Source organism: Hipposideros armiger, unplaced genomic scaffold, assembly GCF_001890085.2.
Source record: "Hipposideros armiger isolate ML-2016 unplaced genomic scaffold, ASM189008v1 scaffold_270, whole genome shotgun sequence".
NCBI lineage: Eukaryota > Metazoa > Chordata > Mammalia > Chiroptera > Hipposideridae > Hipposideros > Hipposideros armiger.
The window spans coordinates 258,601-283,547 of NW_017731620.1; the positions used below are offsets into that span (position 1 = coordinate 258,601).

At 37.7% G+C, this 24,947-nt stretch overlaps 1 protein-coding gene across 4 annotated transcripts in view; it reads right to left on the reverse strand.

The window, feature by feature from the left end:
* Positions 1–4,642: 4,642 nt before the first annotated feature.
* The window catches only part of GK5 (glycerol kinase 5), a 76,328-nt gene continuing 56,023 nt past the window's right edge, over positions 4,643–24,947 (reverse strand). For all 4 annotated transcript variants that reach the window (XM_019656955.1, XM_019656954.1, XM_019656958.1 and 1 more), the window contains 5 exons: positions 15,481–15,575; positions 8,996–9,099; positions 8,271–8,330; positions 7,519–7,652; positions 4,643–4,937 (listed from right to left, as the gene is read on the reverse strand). In XM_019656955.1, the coding sequence (XP_019512500.1) occupies positions 4,789–4,937; positions 7,519–7,652; positions 8,271–8,330; positions 8,996–9,099; positions 15,481–15,575 (542 nt within the window). In that variant the 3' untranslated portion in view covers positions 4,643–4,788. The remainder of the gene's footprint in view (positions 4,938–7,518; positions 7,653–8,270; positions 8,331–8,995; positions 9,100–15,480; positions 15,576–24,947) is intronic.

Sequence of the window (24,947 nt, forward strand, 5' to 3'; positions counted from 1 at the left end):
TAGAGTTAGGGTTAGGATTCTTAGTTAGGCTTAGGGTCAAGTTTAGTTTTAGGATTAGGTTTAGGTTTAGTGTTAAGAGTTAGGGTTTGGTTTAAGTTTAGGGTTGGATTTAGGGTTAGGTTAAATGTTTTGGTTAGTTTTAGGTTTTATGTTAAAATTATGGTTAGAATTTAGGGCTGGAGGTTGGTGTTAGGGGTAGTGTTAAACATAAAGTTAGGGTTAGGTTTCCAGTTTTGTTTATGGTTAATGTTAAGATCAGGTTTAGAATTAGGGTGTGGGTTAGGGTTCAATTTAGGGTTAAGGTAAGGGTTAGAGTTTAAATTAGGGCTACGTTAATTTTAAGGTTACATATAGGTTTAAGGTATGAGTTAGTGTTAGGTTTAAGGTTAGATTTAGGATTAAGGTTAATTTTAGGGTTATGTTTACATGTCAGATACTGGTTAGGATGTAGAGAAACTGGATCACTTATACTTTGCTGGTGGGAATGTGAAGTGGTATAGCTGCTCTGGAAAAGTTTGGCAGTTTCCTATAACAACATGGCTCATTTAAATTGGAATTTTCATATGATTTATTTTGTAAATAATATAGATATCCATACAGAGATAGCCACTTTTATTCTAATAAGCCAAGTCCATAGTAAAGGTTGGAGCGATGGCAGAAATAAAATAACAGAGAATTTCAGAAATATCTGATTCTGCAGGTTCCTGCCTCTATTGGTCCCACTTCCAAGATCATCCCTGTATTCCTCTAGGTGCAAGGGTCCTCTGGGAATAGTGACAAGATAGTTAGTGACTTATAATAAATGCTGGTGCCTAAATATTTATGGCTATGAAGATCCAAAACTTATACAAAACAATGTAATTCTGGATCACCTATTTGATGACTTTGGGGTTACCCATTTTGGCTGATTTGAATCAGATGACCTGGCTTTGTATAAGAAAGATGCTTCTGAGACTAGATCGGTTTAGGGTGTATCTGGGGTTTTTAATTCTAATTCAGAAACATGATTAAATTTTCCAAAGGGATTCTGAATCCCTTGGAGGTAGACTCAAGCCTTCTAGGCTGTCTCTGTGGTGACACTAGAACCATTTAAAGTCAAAGAACCCCAGGGTTCAGCTATGTCTCCCCTCAAAGAATTTTAAAGTTCATGCCAAATTCATGAGCTAGATTATTTTTAAATAAAGAACTGTCTCCAGTATAAAAGTGCTTTGCAGAAGGGGTTATTTCTTAAATTTCTTCCCTCTAACGCCAGAGTGTCTGACGTTCTGAAGATTTAATCTGTTAGTCATCTGCATTCAAATACACAAAACCTGTGAAAAGAAAGCCTTCCATTTTACCTTAGAAAGTTAATATAACTATGTGTACTAATGGGTGTGTATCTCTACACAAATACATATGTCATATTTAGAAATTTTAAATAAATAGTACTAAGATTCTAGCTCTTATAAGCAAGTGGTCCTTCTTAATCCAACAAAACATATTTTACTTGCAACAAATATAAGCTGCTTCTTATCAACAAGGAAAAAATGTACATGCAAAAAGTTACAGTTGTAAACATAAAGTAAAATTCATCCCACAAATGAAGGCACAGAGTTAAGTTCTGTGGAAATAGACATGTTTTCTCCCTTCAGGGAGCTTCCAGTTTGGTGGAGCCTTGAACAGAGGCAGATAAGAGAGGGATCATCTCCTTCATTCAGAGATGAAAAGGAAGGAAAAGGCAGATAAAATCAAAGATTGTCTGCAGACTACATTAACCCTATACCGACGTCATGAACCAACTCAATAAGATCACAGAGAGTGCAGGTGGAGGGATGGTGGCGGGTAGATAAAAACGGCAAGAGACAATTATAACATTATTTGATTTTTTTTTTACCTCATTGACCAGCAAAGTAAAAACCCTATTTACTTTAATATATGACCACCTCCTTTTGCGAGCAACCAGTTTCCTATGGTAAGACGAGGCAGAGGGAAAGTGAGTATGATAGACACTCTACATTCACTGAGTCTTCAATTTTCTCCTCACAGTCTGTATCTGGGGTTGTCAACTGGGAGGTGGTTTTGCCTCCCAGGGGACATGTGGCAATGTTTGGAGACATTTTTGACTATTACAACTCAGGGATGCTAATGGCAGCTAACAGGCAGAGGTCAGGGATGCTGCTACATATCCTATAATGCACAGAACAGCACCCTAAAACAAAGAATTATCTGTTCCAAAATGTCAATAAAGCTGAGATTGAGAAACCACGTCTTGGTTAGATATGAAAAAAAACTTGTAAGGCCTATAGCATGAAAGCAATTAGTGCCACTTTAAGAAGGACTGTAGAGGAGCATTCTCTTCCTTGATTAAACAGCTACAGACCTGGTAGATCCACAATGGGAAAATAAGACACGATGAGAAATATCTGCACAGAATTTTTAAAAACACTTCAAATATTAGAATACCAATGAAATATGAACTTGACAGGACAGATGGACAGGACAAATTTTTTGCTCAACTGATTTTGATTATCAACTGTTTCTACAACCACAAAAGCAAATGTGGTCACCTTTCTGATTTAGGTTAAATCTGACAAAAGATTTACTAAACTGTGTCACTAAAAACAGCCTGAAATATTAAAAATACAAGAGTAACTTCTAGACTAACAAAAAAATTAGCCACTGATTTTTTTAGATGCTTAATTCCAACAAGAAATATTCAAAGTTATTTTCCCACATTATCTAAAAGATCTGAAATCCTTTATTTTGTGGTTTTATGAAGAGAAAGAAAAATGTGGAAAAGAGATGAGCTAATAAACTTTTAGGTATTAATAATATTATAATTCAGTATATCCTAATTCAAAAAGACAGAATTATTTCCTATGACATCACAGCCATTGAGAAACAGACCCTATAAGAAACACAAAAACAAAAGAGCAGCTTTCATATGATTTTGGTAATAGAGCTTTTAAATGGCCACTAAGCTTTGTAAAAAGGACATGAAAAACACAAAGAATGAAAAGAATAAGATATGATCTACATAATGGGATTTGACTTATTACAGTAAACAAAACACTTTGACATAACAAAAATATTTCCAAATCTTAATTAATGGAGTTAATAATATATGTATGGTATCAGGTGGGTACTAGATTTTTCAGGGGGATCACTTTGTAAGTTATGTAAATGTCTAACCACTATGAGGTACAGCTGAAATAATATACTATTGAATGTCAACTACAACTGAAAAATTAAAATTAAAAAAATTAATGGAGTTTCTGATACTATATATATTTGCTATAATGACTCCCATCAAAAATTTAATCATTTTAAGAAGACAATTAAAATTCAAAGAAATGGAATTGGTAGAAATGCAATTTGACCCCTAATTCTATCAAGTCTGACTGTCTCTGAAACAGACATATATGACAGTAACAACAAAATTCCCTGTAACAGTCACTTCTTTCATTACATTATTATTGAGCAGCTAGCTCTATAACAGGACTTTATGTGATAAAACCTGGCCAAGAGGGAAGTAAATTCATTATTGCTGCAAATCTAAAAAGAACCTAGCCCATATGTGAAGAGGGGCAAATAACCTGAGAACAGGTTGGAAGGGGGCAATTTTACACCTAGATTTAAGTGGCCTAAAACTACTCACAACTCTTACTCCTCTACACTATTTCTATGAAGAAAGTTTGAGAACCTAGACTGTCCCTACTCCTCTCTGTGGCTCTCTGGCTCAGCGGCCCTTGGGCAATCATTAGCATGGATACCTGCTCCTCACCTCTGTCAGCTACCCACTGCAGGTATCTCATACAGATGAGTAGATTAGGTGAAAATTAAAAAGATTCCTGGACAAGTAAAATACACTAATGAAGGCAATTCTTAAGTCACTGGTAGATTAGGGCACTTTCTTCAAATTAAGCTGTCAATTAGGCACTTAATAAAAACAAATGACATTTATGCAAGCACCTCAACAACTAAGAAAGATAAGAACACAAGAAAGGCAAGATTTATATTTACTACCTACATTTTGTAAAAAATGGGATGTTATACTTTAGCCAGAAGTTTTTGAAAAAACGGTATTTGAGGAAAATACAATATTTTCTTGTTCCTTATAAATCAATACCCTTTTTAGTTTCATTAATTAAAATTATTTTTTAGTACATAAATTATGTTTAGATTTGGGTGAAGTAAGGAAAAATTAAGGCAGTGTCTTTAAGCCCAATAAAGGAAAGAACTGACTAATTAGCCTATCTGGGAGGGACATGGAGCTTATACAAGGATGTAACATTGAACAATTATGGCTTTAAATACAAAATGCTAATGTTTCAGAATTCCACATTTCCTTAGTTATTCTTTATTTTTAGCTATACGGACTTTGAATAGTCTACTTAGTTTTAAATAATTAAAGGAATGCTTTTCACATAATTTTGGAACAACATGTAAAGGGTGCTAGACCCAGAACTGGATAGAAAACAATTATGTTCATATGTACAATTTTAAAAAAGGAAGACCCATAACTGTCAAAATATGGTTGCTAATGTCCTTTGGAATTACAAAAGAAGATATAAAGTTTTGAGGTATTGCTGCCTGACAATCTTACCAAGGTTTGGGTAAAAATAAATGATGGTTTAAAATTTTTGTTTGTGTTTGTGTTTTCAAAACAGCAATGCTTTTCCTCTCAGGTTGCAAAGCTCATTTTAAATCTTCTCCTCTCAGTGGTTGTCATATCGGTATTCCTGAGCTTTGTCCCATCTGCATGTCACATCAGCCAGCCATCTATAGTCTCAGCCATTCCATTCAGTTCTATGTCTTGTTGTACCAATTCATGGAGCGTTTCACTGCTTTGACCCAGTTTTCCATACTCATTTCATATTCGTGCCATTTCTTCTGTGGCTTGAAAACCATTTCACTTTTCCTCAGTTTCTTTAGTTCCTCTTTGTCAGTCCAAAATCCTATAGATGAAAAAATTATTCTCAAATTTTAAGGCAAATGAGTCCGTAAAGTTTATCCACAAACCTATGAGAACTGGTACAAAGGTAAACAATTATTATTTAAAAACACAATCCAAACTATTTTGTTGCTTTTGAGTTTTGTTATATTGATTTTCCATGGGAATAAATACACCAGGATTTTAAAATCTTTTGGTTTCTAACTATCAGCTTTATTTATGTGTAGCAGGGTACCAAATCACTTCTAGAACCACACCCTGTCATCATTTAATTTCATGACTTGCTACTAAGAAAAAAAAGTAAGAAATAGTATACTTTCTTTTTTACAATTAAAAAAACAAATATAAATTAAGATTTTTGTCATGTATCTTGAGGTAAGAGGGAACTTCCTAGGATATGCCTAAAATTCAAAGTAGGGAATTAATATATTACCTAGTTTCTTTTTCGAACTATTGCATTTCATACAAGTTACTTAAATTCCTGTTCAAGGTAATATTGGTGTTCTGGCACATATTGTTCTTTATAAAGAGGGTCATGTGATTTATAATAATAAGCAGCAAGAAAACACATGCATGACTATGATCATAAGCAGTCTGAAACGGTAGAGGTGTCTTGTAAAGAAACTTGGTACATCTCACTAACTCTGAAGTGCTAACAGGGTTGGCAAGTCTTCATGAAGTACATTTTCTCTTACCAATAAAGCTGACACATAAAACTCTCTCTTCTGAAAATTTCTGTTGGGTCACGTTCTTTCTATTTACAAAGTCGTATTTTAGACTTTCTGTATTTAAAGATAATTAATTTATAGAAGTTTTAAAAAGACTAAAAATAGTTTTAATTAGTATACTTTAGTCAAATAAACCTAGTCATAAAAATAAACACGTTCTTAAAATCCTTATTTCCAGGATTTATTATTTACAATAAGGCATGCATATTTTTACAAGTCATTTTATTAAATATATATTGAACAGGCAGATCTTCTGAGTGAATTTTGAAACTACAGAGGATATGCATAGTCTTCAGGCCCCAAATTTTTTAAAGAGAAGTGATCCAACCAGAAATCTCAGCTTTCCTGAGATGATAAACCTGCTTCCCTGTAGTCAGTGAAGTATCCTTGTATTAAAAAGATTTGAAATTAAATATAGATATAATGAAATAGATAAAACTCTAGCCACTGTGTTATGTGTATGAATAGGTGCATGTATTTGTTATTTAAAATATTTTAAATGTTCAAGAGAATCTGACATTTTAGTCTTATGAGGTAAAAAGTGAAGAAGATTTGATTAACCTTATAAACAATATTAGAATTTTTAAGAGAATTTGATTTACTATAATTAAAGCATAATTTATTCAATTTTCAAGAGTTGTTTAAGTCCTTGAGAAGATTTTTCCTTGTTACAGGTCTAAGTTTACTCAGTTAGCCATGTGAAATTATTTTTTTAAAACCAACCATATTAAATTTTTAAGGGTTGAAATATATAAAGAATTTAAATTTGTAAAAGGGAATGATTATTTAAGTGAAAGTTATTTTCTTCAATTGAATTAGTCAAACATTAATCAATGAACAAATGAAAGTGATTGTATTAAATTTATTCAAAATTAGATTTGTAGAATAAAGTTGAACTTACCAAGATTTCATGGTGTTGGGATTTGTGACTTCATTATAAAATATCCTGTTTTAGACAAACACTCCTCCCTTCCATACAGGAACACATTGAAATACTCACATTGTCCCAAGGCGCCACCCGCTTCTTAGGGAACCCCCAATTGGCCTTCACAAGTCCATTCTTTACCTCTCTCAATTAATCCTTTCGCTAATTGCCAAACTGATCTGTTCAAATGCAGACGTGTCCATGTCCCTCCCCTGTTTAAAATTCTTCAGTGGCAAACTCCAGGGTATGAGGAATCCACCACACCTGGACCTCTGTCCAGTCTCCCCTCTTGCTTTCATGGTATCAGCTCTCACCATAACTGGCCAGTACCTTTGCAGGAGCTGCTATCTCAGTTGGACAACTCACCTCTTTTCCTCTCCTTACCTGGCTGTCTCCTAACCCCTTAAGAACTGAGCTTTACAATGTCTCCTCTGGGAAGCCTACACCATTAGCTTAACATTGCAGCTGTTTCCTGGGTTTTTCACACCACGTTTAATTGGTTGACTTGTCTGACTGCTCCCATCAGAGACTCCCAGAGCAGAGACTATGTCTTTCAAACTCTTTATTCCCAGCAGTGACTGTCATGTAGCAGGGTGCTCAACAAATGTTCAATAAATAAAAGAATGGAATCTACTCAGAAAGTTTAACCAGAGACCCTGCCTTGCTAAAGACCAAAGCAGCTGAGAACTAACTGTCCCTCACCTCATACTTCTGACTGAAGGAGTGAAGTAAAGATGGGAGAGGGGCAGTAAGACCCACCCACGAAGGGACTCCCGGGAGTATTTTGTGAGTAATGTGCATATATGTATGGAGCTTCATGGACACCAAGGCTTTCCAAACCCTCTCTATAATTTTGCAATTTGGGAGGAGAAATGTTATCTGTAAGAAATAGTTTGCAAGGCAGTTCTCATTTTTATAAAATCCATACATACCAACAGCAAGACCAGCTAGATAAGCTGCACCTAGGCATGACATATCAAGGTGGACAGGTCTGTCTATATTCTCATTAATCAGGTCTGAAGTCATCTGCATGACAAAACTGTTCTTACAAACTCCTCCATCTGCCCTGTGGGGAGGAGCAAGATATTTGAGATAAATTACTGCAACAAAAGCTTAAAAATATTAATAATTATTTTTAAAAGGGACACATTTTTTTTTCAAATCCTTGATTTTATTTTTTAAGTTTAATTTTTTAATTCCAAAATTGTATCACTTAGCATTGACCTGAAGATAAAGGATCTTGCTAGGTAATCTTGAAACATTTTTCCTGATTCCTGCCACCAGATTTCCCACCTGCCCTGTTTGTCCTGGAACTAGTTCAAAATAGGCCAAGTGAACTAAGCCAACATAAAAATTCATTTGGACATTCTTGCAAAGAAAATTGGATGCGTCTATGCCAAAAGGATAGCCACACACCCAAAAAAGAGATTTTAAAGATTTTTATAATACACATCTGGATGCTAAGATCCTCCCAAATTCCTAATTTGTTCTATTTTCCATAAATCCAAAATCCGCTTTCCTTCCCTCTCCAAATTTCTAGGACCAAGAATTTTGTGGCAAAGAAGCTAGGTTTAAGTTCATTTTGAAATCCTGAATTTCAAAACCATAACGATGAAAATACTAATAGCAGCTACCACTTACTTCTAATTTCTAATTAAATCTATTAGAAACTAAGTTTACATACCGGATATTTGTTACAGGAATATGGATTTCCTTCTGCATCACCTCATATAACTGTTTGTTTCTAGTATAAACAATAAGATAACCATTTAGAGGAAATTGAAATCATAGTAATTCTCTACTTTTTCCAATATAGAAAAATAAAAACTGGAGTTTTATTTACATATTCATAAAATATGCAAAAAATATTAAAGAAATTTTTTATTCTAACTGCAAGTTGATAACAGATGCTCAAATAACAAGAGGTTCAGGGCCTTGTGCTTTTCACCTTGATATAAACAGAAAATTTTATTTTAAACATTAAAATGTTCCATAGTTAGGACAGCCACACTCTTAATTCTAATAAGATACACCTGCCCCATAACAAAAAGAGCACAGGAAAATATATATGAAAATAATTTTGATGATTCAATCTTTGAGTATAACAGAAGTATTATTAGTTAGAATTCTCCTTCATGAATAAGGATACAAAAACCCTTGAAAGTCCAAATTTTGAATTTTTTATGCTTACGAAATTGGATATTTAAAAAAGTCATTCAATTTTCAGCTATCAAATAAGAGATGCTAAGGAAATTAGCAATAAGAACAGATTATGTCATATACAATATGAATTAAGCTAAAGGTATAAACCCTCGGTTAAAATTAAGAAATTTCCAGTTTTGTAAAAATTAATAAAAGGAAATGGCAAAACTGTATGAGGAGGGAGGGGTTTAGGGCAGACTTTAGTACCTGAAAGCTATTGACTCCAAGATTGCTCGTACAAGGTGGTATTTACTGGTGGAAGGCTTCAAACCCATAAAAGAGGCACATGCATAGGGGTCATTTAATGGAGCCTAAAGCAAGAGATAGTAAGAACATACTGTTATTGTTCTAAATTATATCTATAGACTTGAGGTCATATACAAAAAGCATGACCATGTTAGAAAAAATGTCTATTAGAGTTAAGTAATTTTAAAACACATGATAGCCCCCAAATGATGTTAAATATTACAGTAACTTTTTAAGAGGACTTAAGCAAGTTTGAGTCACTGATATGTGACTTAGCTGGACCTTCTGTTTGAGCTCATACCAAGAAAAGGGCCCAAAGCACAGAGTAACAAATTATTAAAGGTCTAACTTTATAAATGAGGAAAATGAAAAGCAATTCTAGTATTCTTCCCTTTCTCCAACTGTAAAGTTTTTACACTAAGTTGTTTACTAAGTAGAGTGGCTTTTTAAGGCTATGAGAGTAAGTCAGACTTAAGATAAAGAACAATAATACAAAAATGTGTTTTTCAGTGTCATAACTTACACCCAATACACTGTCAGACATTTAAGCTAAGCTCTTCATTTCTTAACTTAATAGTCTTTTTGCCTAACATGAATAAATGACCCAACCTAACATCTGTTTTTTTAAAAGAGCCAAAATCTTGGAGCAGCCAGGTGGCTCAGTTGGTTAGAGCGTGTGCTCTGAACAACAAGGTTGCCGGTTCAATTCCCACATGGGCCAGTGAGCTGCATCCTCCACAACTAGATCGAAGACAACGACTTCAGCTGAGCTACCAGTGGGCGGCCGGATGGCTCAGGTCGTTAGAGCACAGTACTCTTAACAAGGTTGCTGGTTCGATTCCTGCATGAGATGGTGGGCCGCGCCCCCTGCAACTAGATTGAAAACGGCAGCTGGACTTGGAGTTGAGCTGCACCCTCCACAATTAGATTGAAAGGACAATGACTTGAGTTGGAGCTGATGGGTTCTGGAAAAAAACACACTGTTACCCAATTAAAAAAAAAAAGAGCCAAAATCTTGAGCTGGAAGTATTTATTCATCGGATGAAATCTATATTCATCTTTGCAGCTCCAGAAATGCAAGACATTCTGGGACACAAAGATGAGAAAACAAAGATTCCTGCCAAAGCCTGCAGTCTCATGGAGAAGCAGATAGAACAGTTCCAACACACCTATGATTGTGACAGAGGGACATGCCAGTGCTGTCAGGAAATGATGGTCCCCAGGAAAGGCACCTTCTAGCTTTGGGGCCTAGATACATTATCTCCTTGCCTGGAAAACTTTCTACCACCTCTTTTTCTCATTAATCCTATTCCCCCTTCAAATCTTGGCTCAGCTTCCTCTGGGAAAGCTTCTGATCCCAGAACTAGATCAGGTCCCCCATTCTATGTTTTTAGGGAGCCCTTTAACTTCCCATCATATCATGTGCCACAGTTCATAATCACATATATTTGTGTGATTGTTGAAACTCCACTTGGCACTGTACATGGCTCCCCACAGTGGATCAATACACATTTATTGATCGATACACATTTATTGACTCAATAAACAAACAACACTTTTCCTAGTTACTTAACAAAAGAAATTTGACATCACATCTTATCTTCACTATAGCTATGATTTTCCTCCTATTCTGAATTTATCTTGATAATTTCCAAATTCATTAATACCTTTTGGTGATTCACTCAGTAAAAGCTGATTTATACAGTAAAGCTGGTCTATATCAGGTGGTATAATAATATAAAATAAAGATAGGTCAGATTCTGACAGTTCATTTAGTTCCTAGTATGTATGCTATGTCGTTTTTTTTGTTTGTTTGTTTGCATAAAAATTACTTCTTTTAAAATACACCACATAAAATCCTAGTATGAATGACCTGAAATCACCTTCATACAAATAGCTATGAACACAATTTACTATTAGTAATAGGCCAATTGGAGGGGTAATAAATTCCATAGAAACCTAAAAATCTCGATAGGTTACAACATCCCTGCATTAGTAGTCCAAGTGAGTCTCTCTTGGGGGGTGATATGGTAGGAAAAGCACTGGGAAGGTCCTTTTCAGGGCCTGGTCACACCCTGCCAGGGCAGACAGCCCCCAGCCACCCCTCCAGTCTGTCACTGCCAATCCCATCAGTGAGCCTCCCAAACCACCCACCACCTGGGACAGCCGGTCCCAGCAAAGCTGTGTTTGTTCCCGAGCAGAACTAGCAGACTCCTGCCCAGAGCGCAAACTCGTATGTACCCAGCAGGCCTCTGTCACCACAGGGATCTCAGCCTAACTGGCTGGAGACTTACAGATGGTTACTGTAAACACGCCTCTCATCCTTGTCTAGACCCTAAAAGCATGTTCCTCTGGCACCTACTGCCTGTTTCTGTTGTCATACTATTTTACACTTTACCACGAAATAGCATGGCAGCGTGATTATAACCTGAACTCTGGAGTCATGATGCCTGGGTCCTAAAGTCAGCTCTGCCACTCACTGTGTGAGGTGGGTAAGGGGTTAACAGCTCTAAGTCTCAGTTTCCTCACCTGTGAAACGGGTAAGAGTCTCTTATATCTCAGTGAGTCACTGAGGAGCAAATGTGGTAAGGCAGGTAAAGAATCTTGGACAGTGCCTGACACATAGGAAGAGCTCACAGGTTAGCCACCACCACAGTTTTCATTATTATTTCTTACCAAAACCCTTCCCACTGCTACTGACTTTTTCATAACCCTTTCACTGCACCTTCTGAATGTTTCCTTTAATCGTAATCAATTTCTCTAACCCTTCACCAATTCTAAGAAGTTCCCTCCACTTACTTGGTTGGTAGAACAAAGCTGGCTCTGTGCTGGGAGAATGACTTCAGCTGTAGCTGTTTGGTGGAGGTTCCTCAGGCTTCCACACCACAGGGGCCAGAGGACCTTGTATTAACCTCTTGTGCATGTCTTGCCAGCAGACACCTCCCTCCCTATGCTCACGTAGGTCCATGTCAGCATCATGCTATTGTCCACTCACTGTCCCACTGTTCAGACACCCCAGCCACTCACAGCACCAGAGGTGGCATTCACAGTGCTTGCCGGCCTCGTCCCCTCCTAAGCAAGCTGGGTGAGTCCACAGGCCCTGCTGTCTAAAGCAGCCACATCTCATGTCCTAGGCCCACTGCCATAACTGTGAGGAGTGAGCACAACTGGCTCAAAGTCTATCCAAAGCTTCAAAAAACAAGGCGGTCCAATTGAATTCCCTCCCATGTAAATCTGAACTGGGAAACGCTGAGGAAAAAACCACCAACAGGAACAAAAGGATGAAGCTGAAGGGCTGCACAAGGTGGAAGAAGGTTGTGTGTGCTTCCAAATAGTGAAAGAAGCAGGAAGTGTAAAGAAACTATGACAACTAAGCAGAGGTCATGAGGAAGAACGGCCACAGAGCGAGCTGGTAATGAGGCGGGGGAGCAGAGCCACCGAGAAGAAGGACCACAAAGTTCACCAGGAACGCGTCGGGGGCCCTCCTTTCCTGCTCATGTCTGTGAACAAGCAGCTCCCTTGGGCAGCTAAGGCAAGCTGCTTTCTTACAGACCTCAGACGCTCACGGGGGCATGGCCCTCATCCTCTGAAGACGGGCCTGGCTCAAGCTCCTGGCCACCCCACTACTGCCACCATCACAGCAATGGTGACGTCAAGCTGATGACCACTGATTCTTGCCTCTGACAGCTGTCATGGACACTAGTGCTCCCCTCCCCATACCACGCGCCCGGCTGCACCAACGGATGCCGCCTCATGAACCGCCCGATGCCTCAGCCCACCCTTCTGCCATTTCCTGAAGGGGCTGCCCAAGTCGTCCTCACTCTGCTCTAGTTCTTCCAATGCGCTGTCTCAGCAGACGCCCTTGAGAAATTGAGGTTACTAGGAGCCTTTAATATCCCACCCCCCTTTATCTCTGGCTGTACCAATATCCTAATGTTAAAGATGGTATCACAGATACTTGTCCCTTGTCCCTTCTCTCCCCCCATTCTCCAAGTCCTCATTTTCTCTAGTGGTCACACAGGCAGCTTATAGGGGATCTCCCTGCTATTTTCCAAACAGCTTAGCATCAACACACTATTGTCATCTGAATTAACTTTTGGTTTCCACTTTCATTTTACATTGGAAAATATTTGGTCAGCAGGCCTCCCTCACCCTTCCCAACCCCAACCTATTGCCAGGCTGTGACATTTTCTTACCAACATGAAATTTAAAGCCACATCTGTGATGGTTTTCTCTAATCTTTTGGGATTCAGCAATACTTTGCTTTTTGATTATAAATTTTATATTATTTTGACAGGTATATGAATTAATGAAGATGGGGAGTGACACACAGAGTTGCCAAGATACAGACATTACTAAGTCCACCTGCACAGTTTTCGAAATGGGAAGAAGCCGTGGTAACCCAGCTAAATCCTACCTTTGCTGATAACAACTGTTCATCTAAGCTTCCTCCTTTAAGCCTCAGTCAGACAAATGTTCTTCACTCCCTGTCCTATTAGGGATGCTATTCAGTTGCCTCACATCATCCTGAAAAGGATGCAGTGCAATCTCTACATGTAGTTTACAAACTTCAGGATACAGTATATAGAAGAAAATTATTACAGATATTAAAATAATGCTCATTTAAAAATCTAGTCTGGAAATATGGTATTTTTATACATTTAAAGCATCCTGATCTAATTTTTTTTCACCAGCTTCTAAATTCTATTATCCAAAATTTCAGATTTTGTACTTTTTGTAACTGATTGCCAGAGTATGGAATAGACTAGAAGGAAGAGAAATTTTTATTTTTTGAAAGGAAACAGTATTTAGAGGAGGACTAAAAAGATGGCTATAAGCTTTTTTAAAAAAATAAATAAGGAAATTTGTTCATAATAATATACCTGAAGGGGCCGGCCGAGTGGCACGTTGGTTAAGAGCTGGCTTGGGACGCCAGAAGGCCCTGGTTCAGATCCCACATATGAGTGCCAGTGACACTGCCCTCTACAGCTAAGATGCTGAACAACAGCTCAACCTGGAGCTGGGCTGCCATGAGACGCCGGCGATGGCACAAGCTGCAGCTCCTGCTGCAGTGGGTTGCCATGGGCTACCGTGTGTAGCCAGCAGTCAATGTGAGTGGTCAGCAGCTGCTGTGAGTGGCAGTCCAGAAGCCAGCGACTGATCTGCCTCGCCCGGGAAGAGCGCAATGATGGTCCCAACTTGGGCAAGTGAAGCAACGTCCTCCACAACTAGACTCAAGAACAAAAGGACAGCAACTTGTCTGTTCCTCTTCCCCCAATTCCCCAGTGCTATTCCCATCCCCCAATTCCCCAATAAAAATCTCTATTAAAAAACAAAAAACAAAAACAACAAAACAAAACAAAACAAAAACAAAAACAAAAACACAAAACAAACAAACAAAAATATATATACCTGAAAAGAGTTTTTAAAGAAGTTTTTATAACAATATGCTAACATTAAAGGCAGTAGCACAGACCTTATGATTAAATACAAAGTTAAATATTATAAAATCAAGGCTTTTACTGGGTTCACTTTCTGATTAAGCAAAGTTACCAATAATCTATCAAATAAGAAATTTTGATTTTTTTAAAAAAGTTAATGTAACTTACAAAGAACTGCAAAGTGTGTGTGTCTGTGTGTGTGTGTGTGTGTGTGTGTGTGTGTGTGTGTGTGTGTACCTCACCAATATTTTTCTAATTCTCAATGGTATGCTTCCTTCAAGTACTGATATATTTTTCCTCCACTGGGAAGTGGCTATTTTTTTTTTTAATTGGGGAATTGGGGGAGGGGACCAGTGTTGGAGAATTGGGGAAGGGAAACAGCCAAGTTGCTGTCCCTTTGTTCCTCAGTTTAGTTGTGGAGGACATCGCTTCACTGGCCCATGTTGGTATTATGATCATTGTGCTGAGGCAGATCGGTTGCTGGCCATTGGACGGCCGCTCACCGCCAGCTGCCAGCTTCTCACAGCAGCCGGCTTCTCACAGCAGCCCACTGCAGCCCCACTGCAGCCTACGCTGTCACCAACCACTCACAGCAGCCCAGGAGCTGTTGTTCACAATCTTAGCCGTAGATGGTGTAGCTTACTGGCACATGTGGGAATCGAATCGGCAGCTCTGTTGTCCAGAGCTCTCACTCTTACCAACTGAGCCACTCGGCCGCCCGGAAAATGGCTATTTTTGGTCATGATAAAGTAATCCTAGGTCTTATGTAAAAGTTCTATGATAAACCTGCCAACTTTTGGGTTCCACAGGGATGGAGTTCTAGGCTTCTGCTCTCTCATAAAATTCATGTTATGTCAAAGCAGTTTCTCAGCCCTAGAATGCACCTTTTACCTTAGTTCTGTTCAATGCCCAAATTTTCAGGTAAGAGAGTTGCAGATACATAATTTTGGATGTGGGTTATGAGGAGAGAAATGTTTAATCACCATTAATGTTTTTAAAAAATACCTGCAATCCATTAAAAGATGGAACAAAATAAACTCCTTCAGAGTCTTCCAAACTTTTGGCCATTGTTTCAGTCTCAGCAGCATCTGTAAAAAGATCTGCAAACACAAAAACAAACAAACAAACAAACAAAAAAAACCTCTAAAACAAAATGAAGGGTTGGGGAGGGACAAACAGAGTTATGTTAAATAACTAGTATTTATCTGCATCCACATTTATTATGAATATAATATGAAGATCACTCACTTAAAAGGCTCAACACAAAGGTCAGTCTGCTCTCATACTATCTGGGCTCTCACACTGCACAGGTTTCCGAGCCAATAGAAGGGGGAAGAGACAGACGGCCCTCTTACACAGGCTCGGGATGCAGGAAGCCTTACTTTTTCCTTTAAAGATAATCAGGCTGTTTAAAAAATCAATTCTGTGTGTTTTTTGGCATTAAAAACTGTATTCCCCTAAAGATAACACCCATTCTAGTTTTGTGATAAAAAGATCATCTACCTATCATAACGAAGAGAAGCAACTGAAATACTGCTCCACCTAATGGGTTCAATAATGGGCACTAACAAACAGGTACATCAATTGTCACCCCAATAAACTTTAATTAAAAAAAAAAGTCAACCTTAAAAAAAACAACAAGAAAGTCAAAATCCAATTCATTTAGTATGCTTTCTTTACTTAAGTATATAATACACATACAGGCAAATGCACCAGTACTAAGTGGATGAATTTTCACAGTGTGAATACACCCAGGTAACAGCACCCAGATCAAGATACAGACTTCTTTGTTCAACATCATTCTTGTAAGATCCACTCATTTTGTTACAAGTAGTTGTACTTAATTCATTCTCACCCCTGTATTGTATTCTATTGTGTGATTATACACGATTTATTAAATTATCCTATAGCTGATATGCACATGGGTAGTTTCCAGATTTTTGGCTAACAGAAACAGGCCACTCATGTACCTTCCTTTTGGTGAACATATGCATACATTTATGTTGGTTATATACCAAGGGATGAAACTGCTAGTCTTAGGCTCTTCACATTTAGCACTAGTTTTAGCAGAGACTGCTGAAACATTTTCCAAAGTGGTTCTACCAATTTAAGGTTCCTATCAGCAGTTTGAAAGTTCCAGATATCGCATATTCTTGCCAATAATTGATACTGCCTATGTATCTCATTTTAGCTATTTGGGTGCTATTGCACGATGGTTTGATTTTGTATTTCTCTGTTGACTAATGAAGTTGCAATCCTTTTCATTGGCCATTTCAATATCCTTGTTTGTGAAGGGGGGCTGAATGTGCATAGGGTAGTGACAGCACAGATAAGAGGCAAAAGCTCAGGAATCAGTCATAATAAATATTGCTGGATTTATACAGCCTTAATTAAGTTGGATTTGTTATTATTATAATAATTTATTAAAGACAAGAAGTTTAAGAAACACCTATATTAAAACTCAACTTAATTTAGATCATTCACTAATAATTGTAAATTTTACTCAAAATGACAGTTATCACATCCATAAGGCTCATTCATTTCATCAGTGTCTAGATAACACATAAGATGTCTCTAGCACTTCAAAAACTAATATTAAAAAGAAAATACTGGTTTTGAAATCTATACTTAGTAAAAATCATGTCCAAATGTCTACATTTTAAAATCACATGTGGATTTTAGATGGTTGGTTTGAGGAACATTTTTGGTAACAGATGAAAAAAATGGGGGAAAAAAGAAATCTACTTTATTCACATTCTTCACTGGTGGTTCCATTCTTGTTTGAAGAATTTCTCTGACCTTCACTTAAACTGTTCTCAGATGAGCTTACTGATGAAGTCTTTTGGAGTAAGTAGACTTTACTCTGGCTCTCCCACTGAATACAACTAAGAAGCCTGGATGGATTGCATGGATAAGCTCTCTAAGGACCCAGAAGAAAAAGCTAGCAGGCGGACAGGGGAACTCTAAGGACCACCAAACTAGCAGCGAGTTTTCTATTTTTGTTTGTTTTTTTCTCTGATATCTTCTGGCCTAGACTCAGGGACAGCCTGAAACTGGAAACTTGGGTGTATACACTGGGTGCAAATATAAAGAGCTTCTAAAGAAGCCTCCACTTTCTGGTCTGAAGAGCAGGAGTCAGGGGTCTCTACAGAACAGAGAGTGGGAAAATTGCCCTGTTGTATGTTTTTTGAATTTTTTTCATTCTACCTGAATAAAAGAGGAGGGAGGGAGGGAGAGAGGCAGAGAGGGAGAGAGAGGAAGAGAGAGGGAGAGAGAGGAGAGAGAGAAAGAGGGAGAAAGAGGGAGAGGGAGAGAGACAGAGAGAGAGAGAGAACGAGAAGAACGGAGCTTTAGGGACCTTTAGGGATCTGTGGGGCAATAAAAAAAATGCCTAACATTTCTGTCATTTAAATTCCTGAAGATGAAAACAAAGAATGCACTGCAGAAAAACTATTTGATGAAAAAAATGTCTGTAAACTTTCCACAGTGGATGAAATATATAAATCTATAGATTCAAGAAGTTCAGCAAATTCCAAATAAGTTAAACACAAAGAAATTCATTCCCAGACACATCATAATAAAACTGAAAACTAAAAAATAAAGTCAAAGAAAAGTTCTGAAAGCAGCCAGATTACATCTTGGGGAGCAAACATTCCAATGACTGTTTCTCATGAAAACTATGGAGGGCTAAACAACATCTTTTAAGCACTAAAGGAAAAGAATTCTGGGTTGTTCCTGAACAACCCAGATTCTACATCCAGCAAAAATATCCTTCAGGAATACAGACAGTTTTCGATGAAGGAGAATTAAGATAATTTCTTGCCAACAGACACTCTATAACAGAAATGCTAAATGATAGCTATATGCAATAAAACACCCAAAAACAAAAACAAAATCCCCTTCAAACTAAACCTCACACTTTATACAAAAATTAACTCAAAATGCGTTATACATATCTAAATGTAAAACATAAACTCTAAAACTTATAAGAAAACATAGGAGAAAAATCTGTATGACCTTGGTTTGGCAAATACTTCTTAGATATGATACCCAAAGCAAATCTATAAAACAAAAAAAATGATAAATTAAACTCCACCAACTCTTGTTCTGCAAAGGACAGTAAAAATAAAAAGGTAAGGTACAATCTAGGGGAAATATCTGTTAATCACATATTCCAAAGAGGACTTGTGTTCAATCAAAAAAGAACTCTCAAACTCAACAGTAAGAAAACCCAATAAAAAATACACAAAATATTTGAACAGATACTTCACCAAAGAAGATATAAAGATGGCAAATAAACACATGAAAAAGTGTTTGACATCATTAGTCCTCAGGAAAATGCAAATTAAAAATACAATAAAATAACATTACACACCTATTAGAATGGCTAAAATTTCAAAAACAGCAACAACAAACCCAACAATACAAAGCACTGCAGTGATATGAACACACACTTTGCTGGTGAGAATGTAAAATGGTATGGCCATTCTGGAAAACAGTTTGGCAGGGTTTTTTTTCTTTTACAAAGATAAACCCATAGTTATTTGTGTGTGTGATTATATGACACATAAAATGCTGTGTTGCTGTGTTTACATGAGTCAGCAATCCCACTCTTAGGTATTTACCCAAGAAAATTAAATCTTATGCTCACACAAGATCTTGTACATGAATGTTCATAGTGGCTTTATTAATAATCACCAAAACTGGAAGTAACAGCCCATATGTCCATCATTGGGAGAATGGAAGAACAAACTGATTTACACGTATAGTAGAAAATCACTGAGCAATAAAATGAATGAACTATTGGTACATACAAAAACATGGATGAATCTCAAAGGAATTAAGCTCAGTAAAAGCAACAATCTTGACTGATTATATACTCTATGAGTCCAAGTAACATATAAGATATTACAGAAAAAGTAAAAGTGTAAGGATGCAGAAAGGTTAGTTATCTAAAGAGGTAGGGGGACAGGAAGAAGAGACGGGAGAGAGCCAACTTCTCTGAGCATGCCTTCTTTTACAGTTTTGACTCTGGGGATCATGCTAAAATCCCACATTTAAAAAAAATAAATGATGCTTTTAAAAAGGATGCAGAGAGGGGGGAAAACTAAGATTGAATGATAACAGACACAAATGAACCTAATTCTATTTCAAATTAATAAAATCACTGATGGGAGAAGAAAACAACTAATCCAAGTAACTTTTGAATAGCATGTTTGTTTGTTTTTTAAAGTTTATTGGGGTGACAATGGTCAGTAAAGTTACATAGGTGTCAGGTGTACAATTCTGTAATACATCATCTATATATCACATTGTGTGTTCACCACCCAGTCAGTTCTTCCATCGCGATATATTTGTTCCCTTTTACCTGTATCTACCGCCCCCTCCCTCCTCACTCTCTGGTAGCCACTAAACTATTGTCTGTGTCAATGAGTTTTTGTTTCTTTATTTGTCTGTCTTGTTCCTTTGTTGCTTTCAGTTTTATATCCCACATGTCAGTGAAATCATATGGGTCTCGATGTTTTCTGTCTGGCTTATTTCACTTAAAATAAAATTCTCAAGATCCATCCATGTTGTCACAAATGGCACTATTTCATCTTTTTTATGGCAGAGTATTATTTGAAAACATTTATCTGTAAAGATATATGTGCTCTGATGTTCATTGCAGCTTCATTTATGGTGGTCAAGACATGAAACAACCAAAGTGTGCTTCGATAGATGACTGGATAAAGAAGATGTGGTATATATACACAATGAATAGCATACTTTGACTATATATCCTTGATATAAAGACAACAATCCCTGCAAACAATTGAGAACTAATGTTGCTTCTTGTAGTGGAATGGGTCTAGTAATTCTGAAACTCTCCTGTGTATATTTTAAGATTCAGCAAACGAGTATATAATATTAATGTTGTTGGGAGCCCAGGTTCTCAATGTAGAAAAAGAGAGACATAAATATAGAAAAGGGAAAGATGAGCAAGGACACTAAGGGTATACCTAGGAGGTATAACATAATCTCAAGGATTTTTCACACATGCACACTCTCATGTGCATGAGTGCTTTCCCCCAGCTCTCTCTCCCCTCTTTCCCCCTCTCCCTCTCCCTCTCTCTCCTCCACCCCAGCTCTGCTGTGAAAGCCTAAAAACCAATGACAAGCAGTCATTGTTTTTAAATACCATTTCCTAAATTTTAATTAAAAAAAAAACAGGAAAAAGAACTCATTGGAGAAGTGGCTAATTCCAGGGCAGGGGTAGAAAAAACAAAAGATGATCTTAAAACATCTGTGCCCAAAACTAAGAAAGTGCTCAAAAAATAATAGACATAGACATTTAAAAGACAAAAGCCAGAATGAGAGGATTCTCACTGGCCAAATCTGGGACAATTTGAGCATGAAAATAAATAAGAACTATACAAATTATAACCTGTTCAATGAAATAAGAAACAATGAGTTAATCCCAATAATAAATAAACAGGGGAGAAGAGAAAGCTCTCCTTCCTTATACACCAGAATGCTAACTAATAAATTTAGAAGCAATAAAGAAGTTAACAAAACATAATTTTGCAACCATCAGAGTGAAGACTGACCCAGGCAAGAATCATTAATGAATGCTAAATTTAGGGGGTGAGGGAAGTTTAATAAGAAATGGGATACCTAGCTAGTCTCAAAGTATCTCTCCACATGTTATTTATTACAAAAGGGAAAACAGTAATTATACAGTGGAGAAATCAGAACGCATCTTATACACATGAACAAAATTTAACAGAACCAAAGCTAATGGATACCTTGCATCTCCGTGTATATATTCTGAAAAGGGCACAGTATCATTTAGGTAGGTTTCAGCCAAAACTACATAACTTGGATCTAATAATGAGAAACCCAAATTGAAAGACATTTTATAAAATAACTGGCTTATATTCTTCAAAAGCACCAATGGCATGAAAAACAAAACAAAACAAAAGATGAGGAAACTATTCCAAATTAAAGGAAATTATACAATAAGCAATCCTGGACTGGATCTTGTATTGAAAAAAAGTGTCATGAGGGACATTACTGGGACATCTGACAAAACTAAAATATAGGCTATAAATTTGATAAAGGTATTATATCCAATGTTAAATTTTCTGAAGTTAACCATATTTTAGATATGTAAGAGAATATTCTTGTTCTTAGGAAATACACAGAAAAAGGAGCACGACATATGCACTCTAGTCTCAAGGAGCTCAGAAAATAATATATTTATCTATCCTATAGCATACAGAATATATAGATTGATGAATGGATGAATGAAGGGATGGATGATAGGTAAGTACATAGATAGATACAGCAATAATGGCAAAATTAAAAATTGGCAAATCTGAGGTAAAGGATGTACAAGAGTTTTGTACTATTCTTACAAATTCAAGTTTGAAATTATTTCAAAATAAAAAGTTAAATCAGTTCTCATTTTTGCTTCTCGCTATATATCTGTATATACATATACACAGTGAAACATACATAGTGTACCAATTGTTGAGTATTTTACATTCTCATAATTCCACTTCCATAACTGTATTTTCATATTCCAGAAAAGAGGCTATTATGCACACATTTTTTTCTCTGATTTCTCCTCTAAATCCCTTACCTTTCAGAGTTTTTTTTTTCTTTTTAAAATCTCCCTGATTCCTATTTGGGTTTTCAGCACTGTCAATTTTATTAATTTTTTCAGTTTCATTATTCAGTTTCATTAATTTTTTTTTTAAGATTTTTATTGGGGAATTGGGGGGGATGGGAACAGTGCTGGGGAATTGGGGGAAGAGGAACAGACAAGTTGCTGTCCTTTTGTTCTTCAGTCTAGTTGTGGAGGACGTTGCTTCACTGGCCCAAGTTGGCACCATCATTGCGCTCTTCCCGGGCGAGGCAGATCAGTCTCCGGCTTCTGGTCAGCTGCTCACTGCGGCTGCTGGCCGCTCACTGCGGCTGCTGGCCGCTCACTGCGGCTGCTGGCTACATACGGTAGCCCATGGCAACCCACTGCCACAGGGGCTGCAGCCTACGCCGTCTCTGGCGACTCACAGCAGCCTAGCTCCAGGTTGAGCTGCTGTTCAGTATCTTAGCTGTGGAGGGCAGTGTCACTGGCCCTCATATGTGGGATCCGAACCGGGGCCCTTGGCGTCCCAAGCCAGTTCTTAACCATCGCGCCACTCGGCTGGCCCTATTAAGTTTTTTAACATTTTATAATATCATGGTTTTTGTTCTTTGAAACTCATGTTTTCCAAACATTTCTTTGCAGTCTTTTCTTTTGTTCCTTTATGTTTCAGTTTAGTTGATGTTATTTTAATCTTTTGTTTCTTCTATTACATCTAACTGTAGGAGCCACCTGCTGTGTTTCACTGAACTTGGTCCCCTCCTTCAGGGTGCTGTATGCTCCTAAATACTCTGTGTTCTCCTTCAGGTCAGGTTTATGGGGTTGGCAGGCAGTGAGAGGTAAGGCAGTGAACGCCCTTGGCTTTCGGGTTTCTCAAAGTATGAGAAAGATTAGACATCGCCCATCAGCCTGGAAGAAGTGGCGTTTAGATGGAACAGTAGTGAGGTCCGCTGTTAGCAGCTCTCCCAGAAATAGGCCAGGCCAGCTCCTTCCTCTCCACATGTTGAGGGGGTTCTCTCTCAGCTCTGGAGGCTAAATGCATAGAGCACATCTGATGCATAGAGCACATCTAGAGGGTCCTCAAGGACTCCAGTATTTTCATCGCTAACACTAGGTGGCGCCATCTATAGACCCCAGGCTTGCACAGTGCACCTGAGAACTCAAGGCTGCCATGGCCTCTCTTTGGGCTCTGCTCCAGCTGCAGCAGTAAGCCTTACTCATCTTGCTGTTTGTCATCCCAGCAGGAAGCAAGAGGGGTGAGGCAGGGCCATGAACTAAGCCCTACTCACTAGCAGTAACATAACGATTCACCACCACCTAGAATTAGTTCATATTTGAGAACATGTTTATCTCCTCTAATGAGGGAGGCTGTATCTCTCTTGGGAAGATACCCAGAGACAAGGAACCAGTAAACAAGAGTCCTGGGTAATTTTAAATGTGTCTTATGGGGATTGCCTGGCGTAGGCAGATGTGACACGTAGCAATTAAAAGTGGCACTACTAGGGAAAAGATGTCCCTTGATTCATGTTACTGGAGGAAGGCAGAGGTGGGAACTCCTTCTCTTATAGAGAAGAAATGGGACATTCTTTCAGAGCCTTACACAGGTCACACTGGGGCCTTCCTCCCTGGTCCTCTCCGCGTGGACTGCTCCCTGACCAGCTCCCTCTCCCAACCTGCTCAATCACTCTTATTCTTCCTTCAGGGCTCAGCTGAAACATTGCTTTTTTAAAGAAACCTTTGGATTCTCCAGTTAGACAAAGCTCTCTCCCTTTAAAGAGATCACTGATCCCACAACGATTTGTCCTTCCCTGTATATAACAGTAGGTTTTTTTTCAATTGTTCATTTAACATATGTCTTTCCTGCTAGACTATGACCTCCATGAGGGCAGGAACTATCTGTATTATTCCTGGTGTTCTCCACGCATGTACATTCCAGGCACATACTAAGCACCCAATTACTTGTTAACTGAATACAAGCTGGAAGACATAAAAATAGTTTTAAGACTGAGATAGCAAAATAGAACAAAGAGTAAAGGGAAGCAGAAATGGACCAAATTAAAAAGAAAAGAGATGATTATGTAGGGACCCAAATGTGGCCCCAAATGTTAACATAGGAGGCTAAAAAAAAAAGAAGTGAGAGAGAACTGGCCTGTGTGAAAAGATTAAGAAAATAAATCTAAAAATCAAGATGAAATTGGTTTAAAACAGCTTTTACTCCTGAGCCTGAGTTGTGCAACTCATTAAAGACACAGAAGGCAGCACCATTCAGAATGGAACAAGTCTAGCATGTCATACAAAGATATAAAAGCTTGGATTACACACCTTCAAGAAAATGACAGGGTTATTCAGGCTCCTATATGCTGTTTCTCCTGAATAATGGAGTTCTTTTTTTCGATGCACCCATTAAAGTGAATTCTCAGAATAGAAAGAGATATATTCAAATAAATGTCAACTTTTTGTATGAATTTCAGGCAGATACATACCAGTAATGTTTAGCTAAGGTGATCATTGAAATTTCAAAGTAAATAATTCAACTCTGAATTCTCTCTTCCTCCAGTTGGACCATCAGTCCTGCTTTCCTGCCAGAGATGGGAAAAGCCTTCAGGAGGGGCTTGTGTCTCTCCCAGAAATCACATCACTTTTTTTAGGTCAGGGTCCTTTAGCTACATCGCTCAGGAAAGAGTTTTCATCACTTAAAAATCACAACAGATGAGCCTCAACCCAGCTGGACAGTGAAAATGATTCTCATGGACATATGCACATACAACTTGGGGGTGATTTTTACTTAACGATGAATATGAAATTATTCTGTTCTTTTTTTGAATCTTCTGGGAAGGTGCAAAAG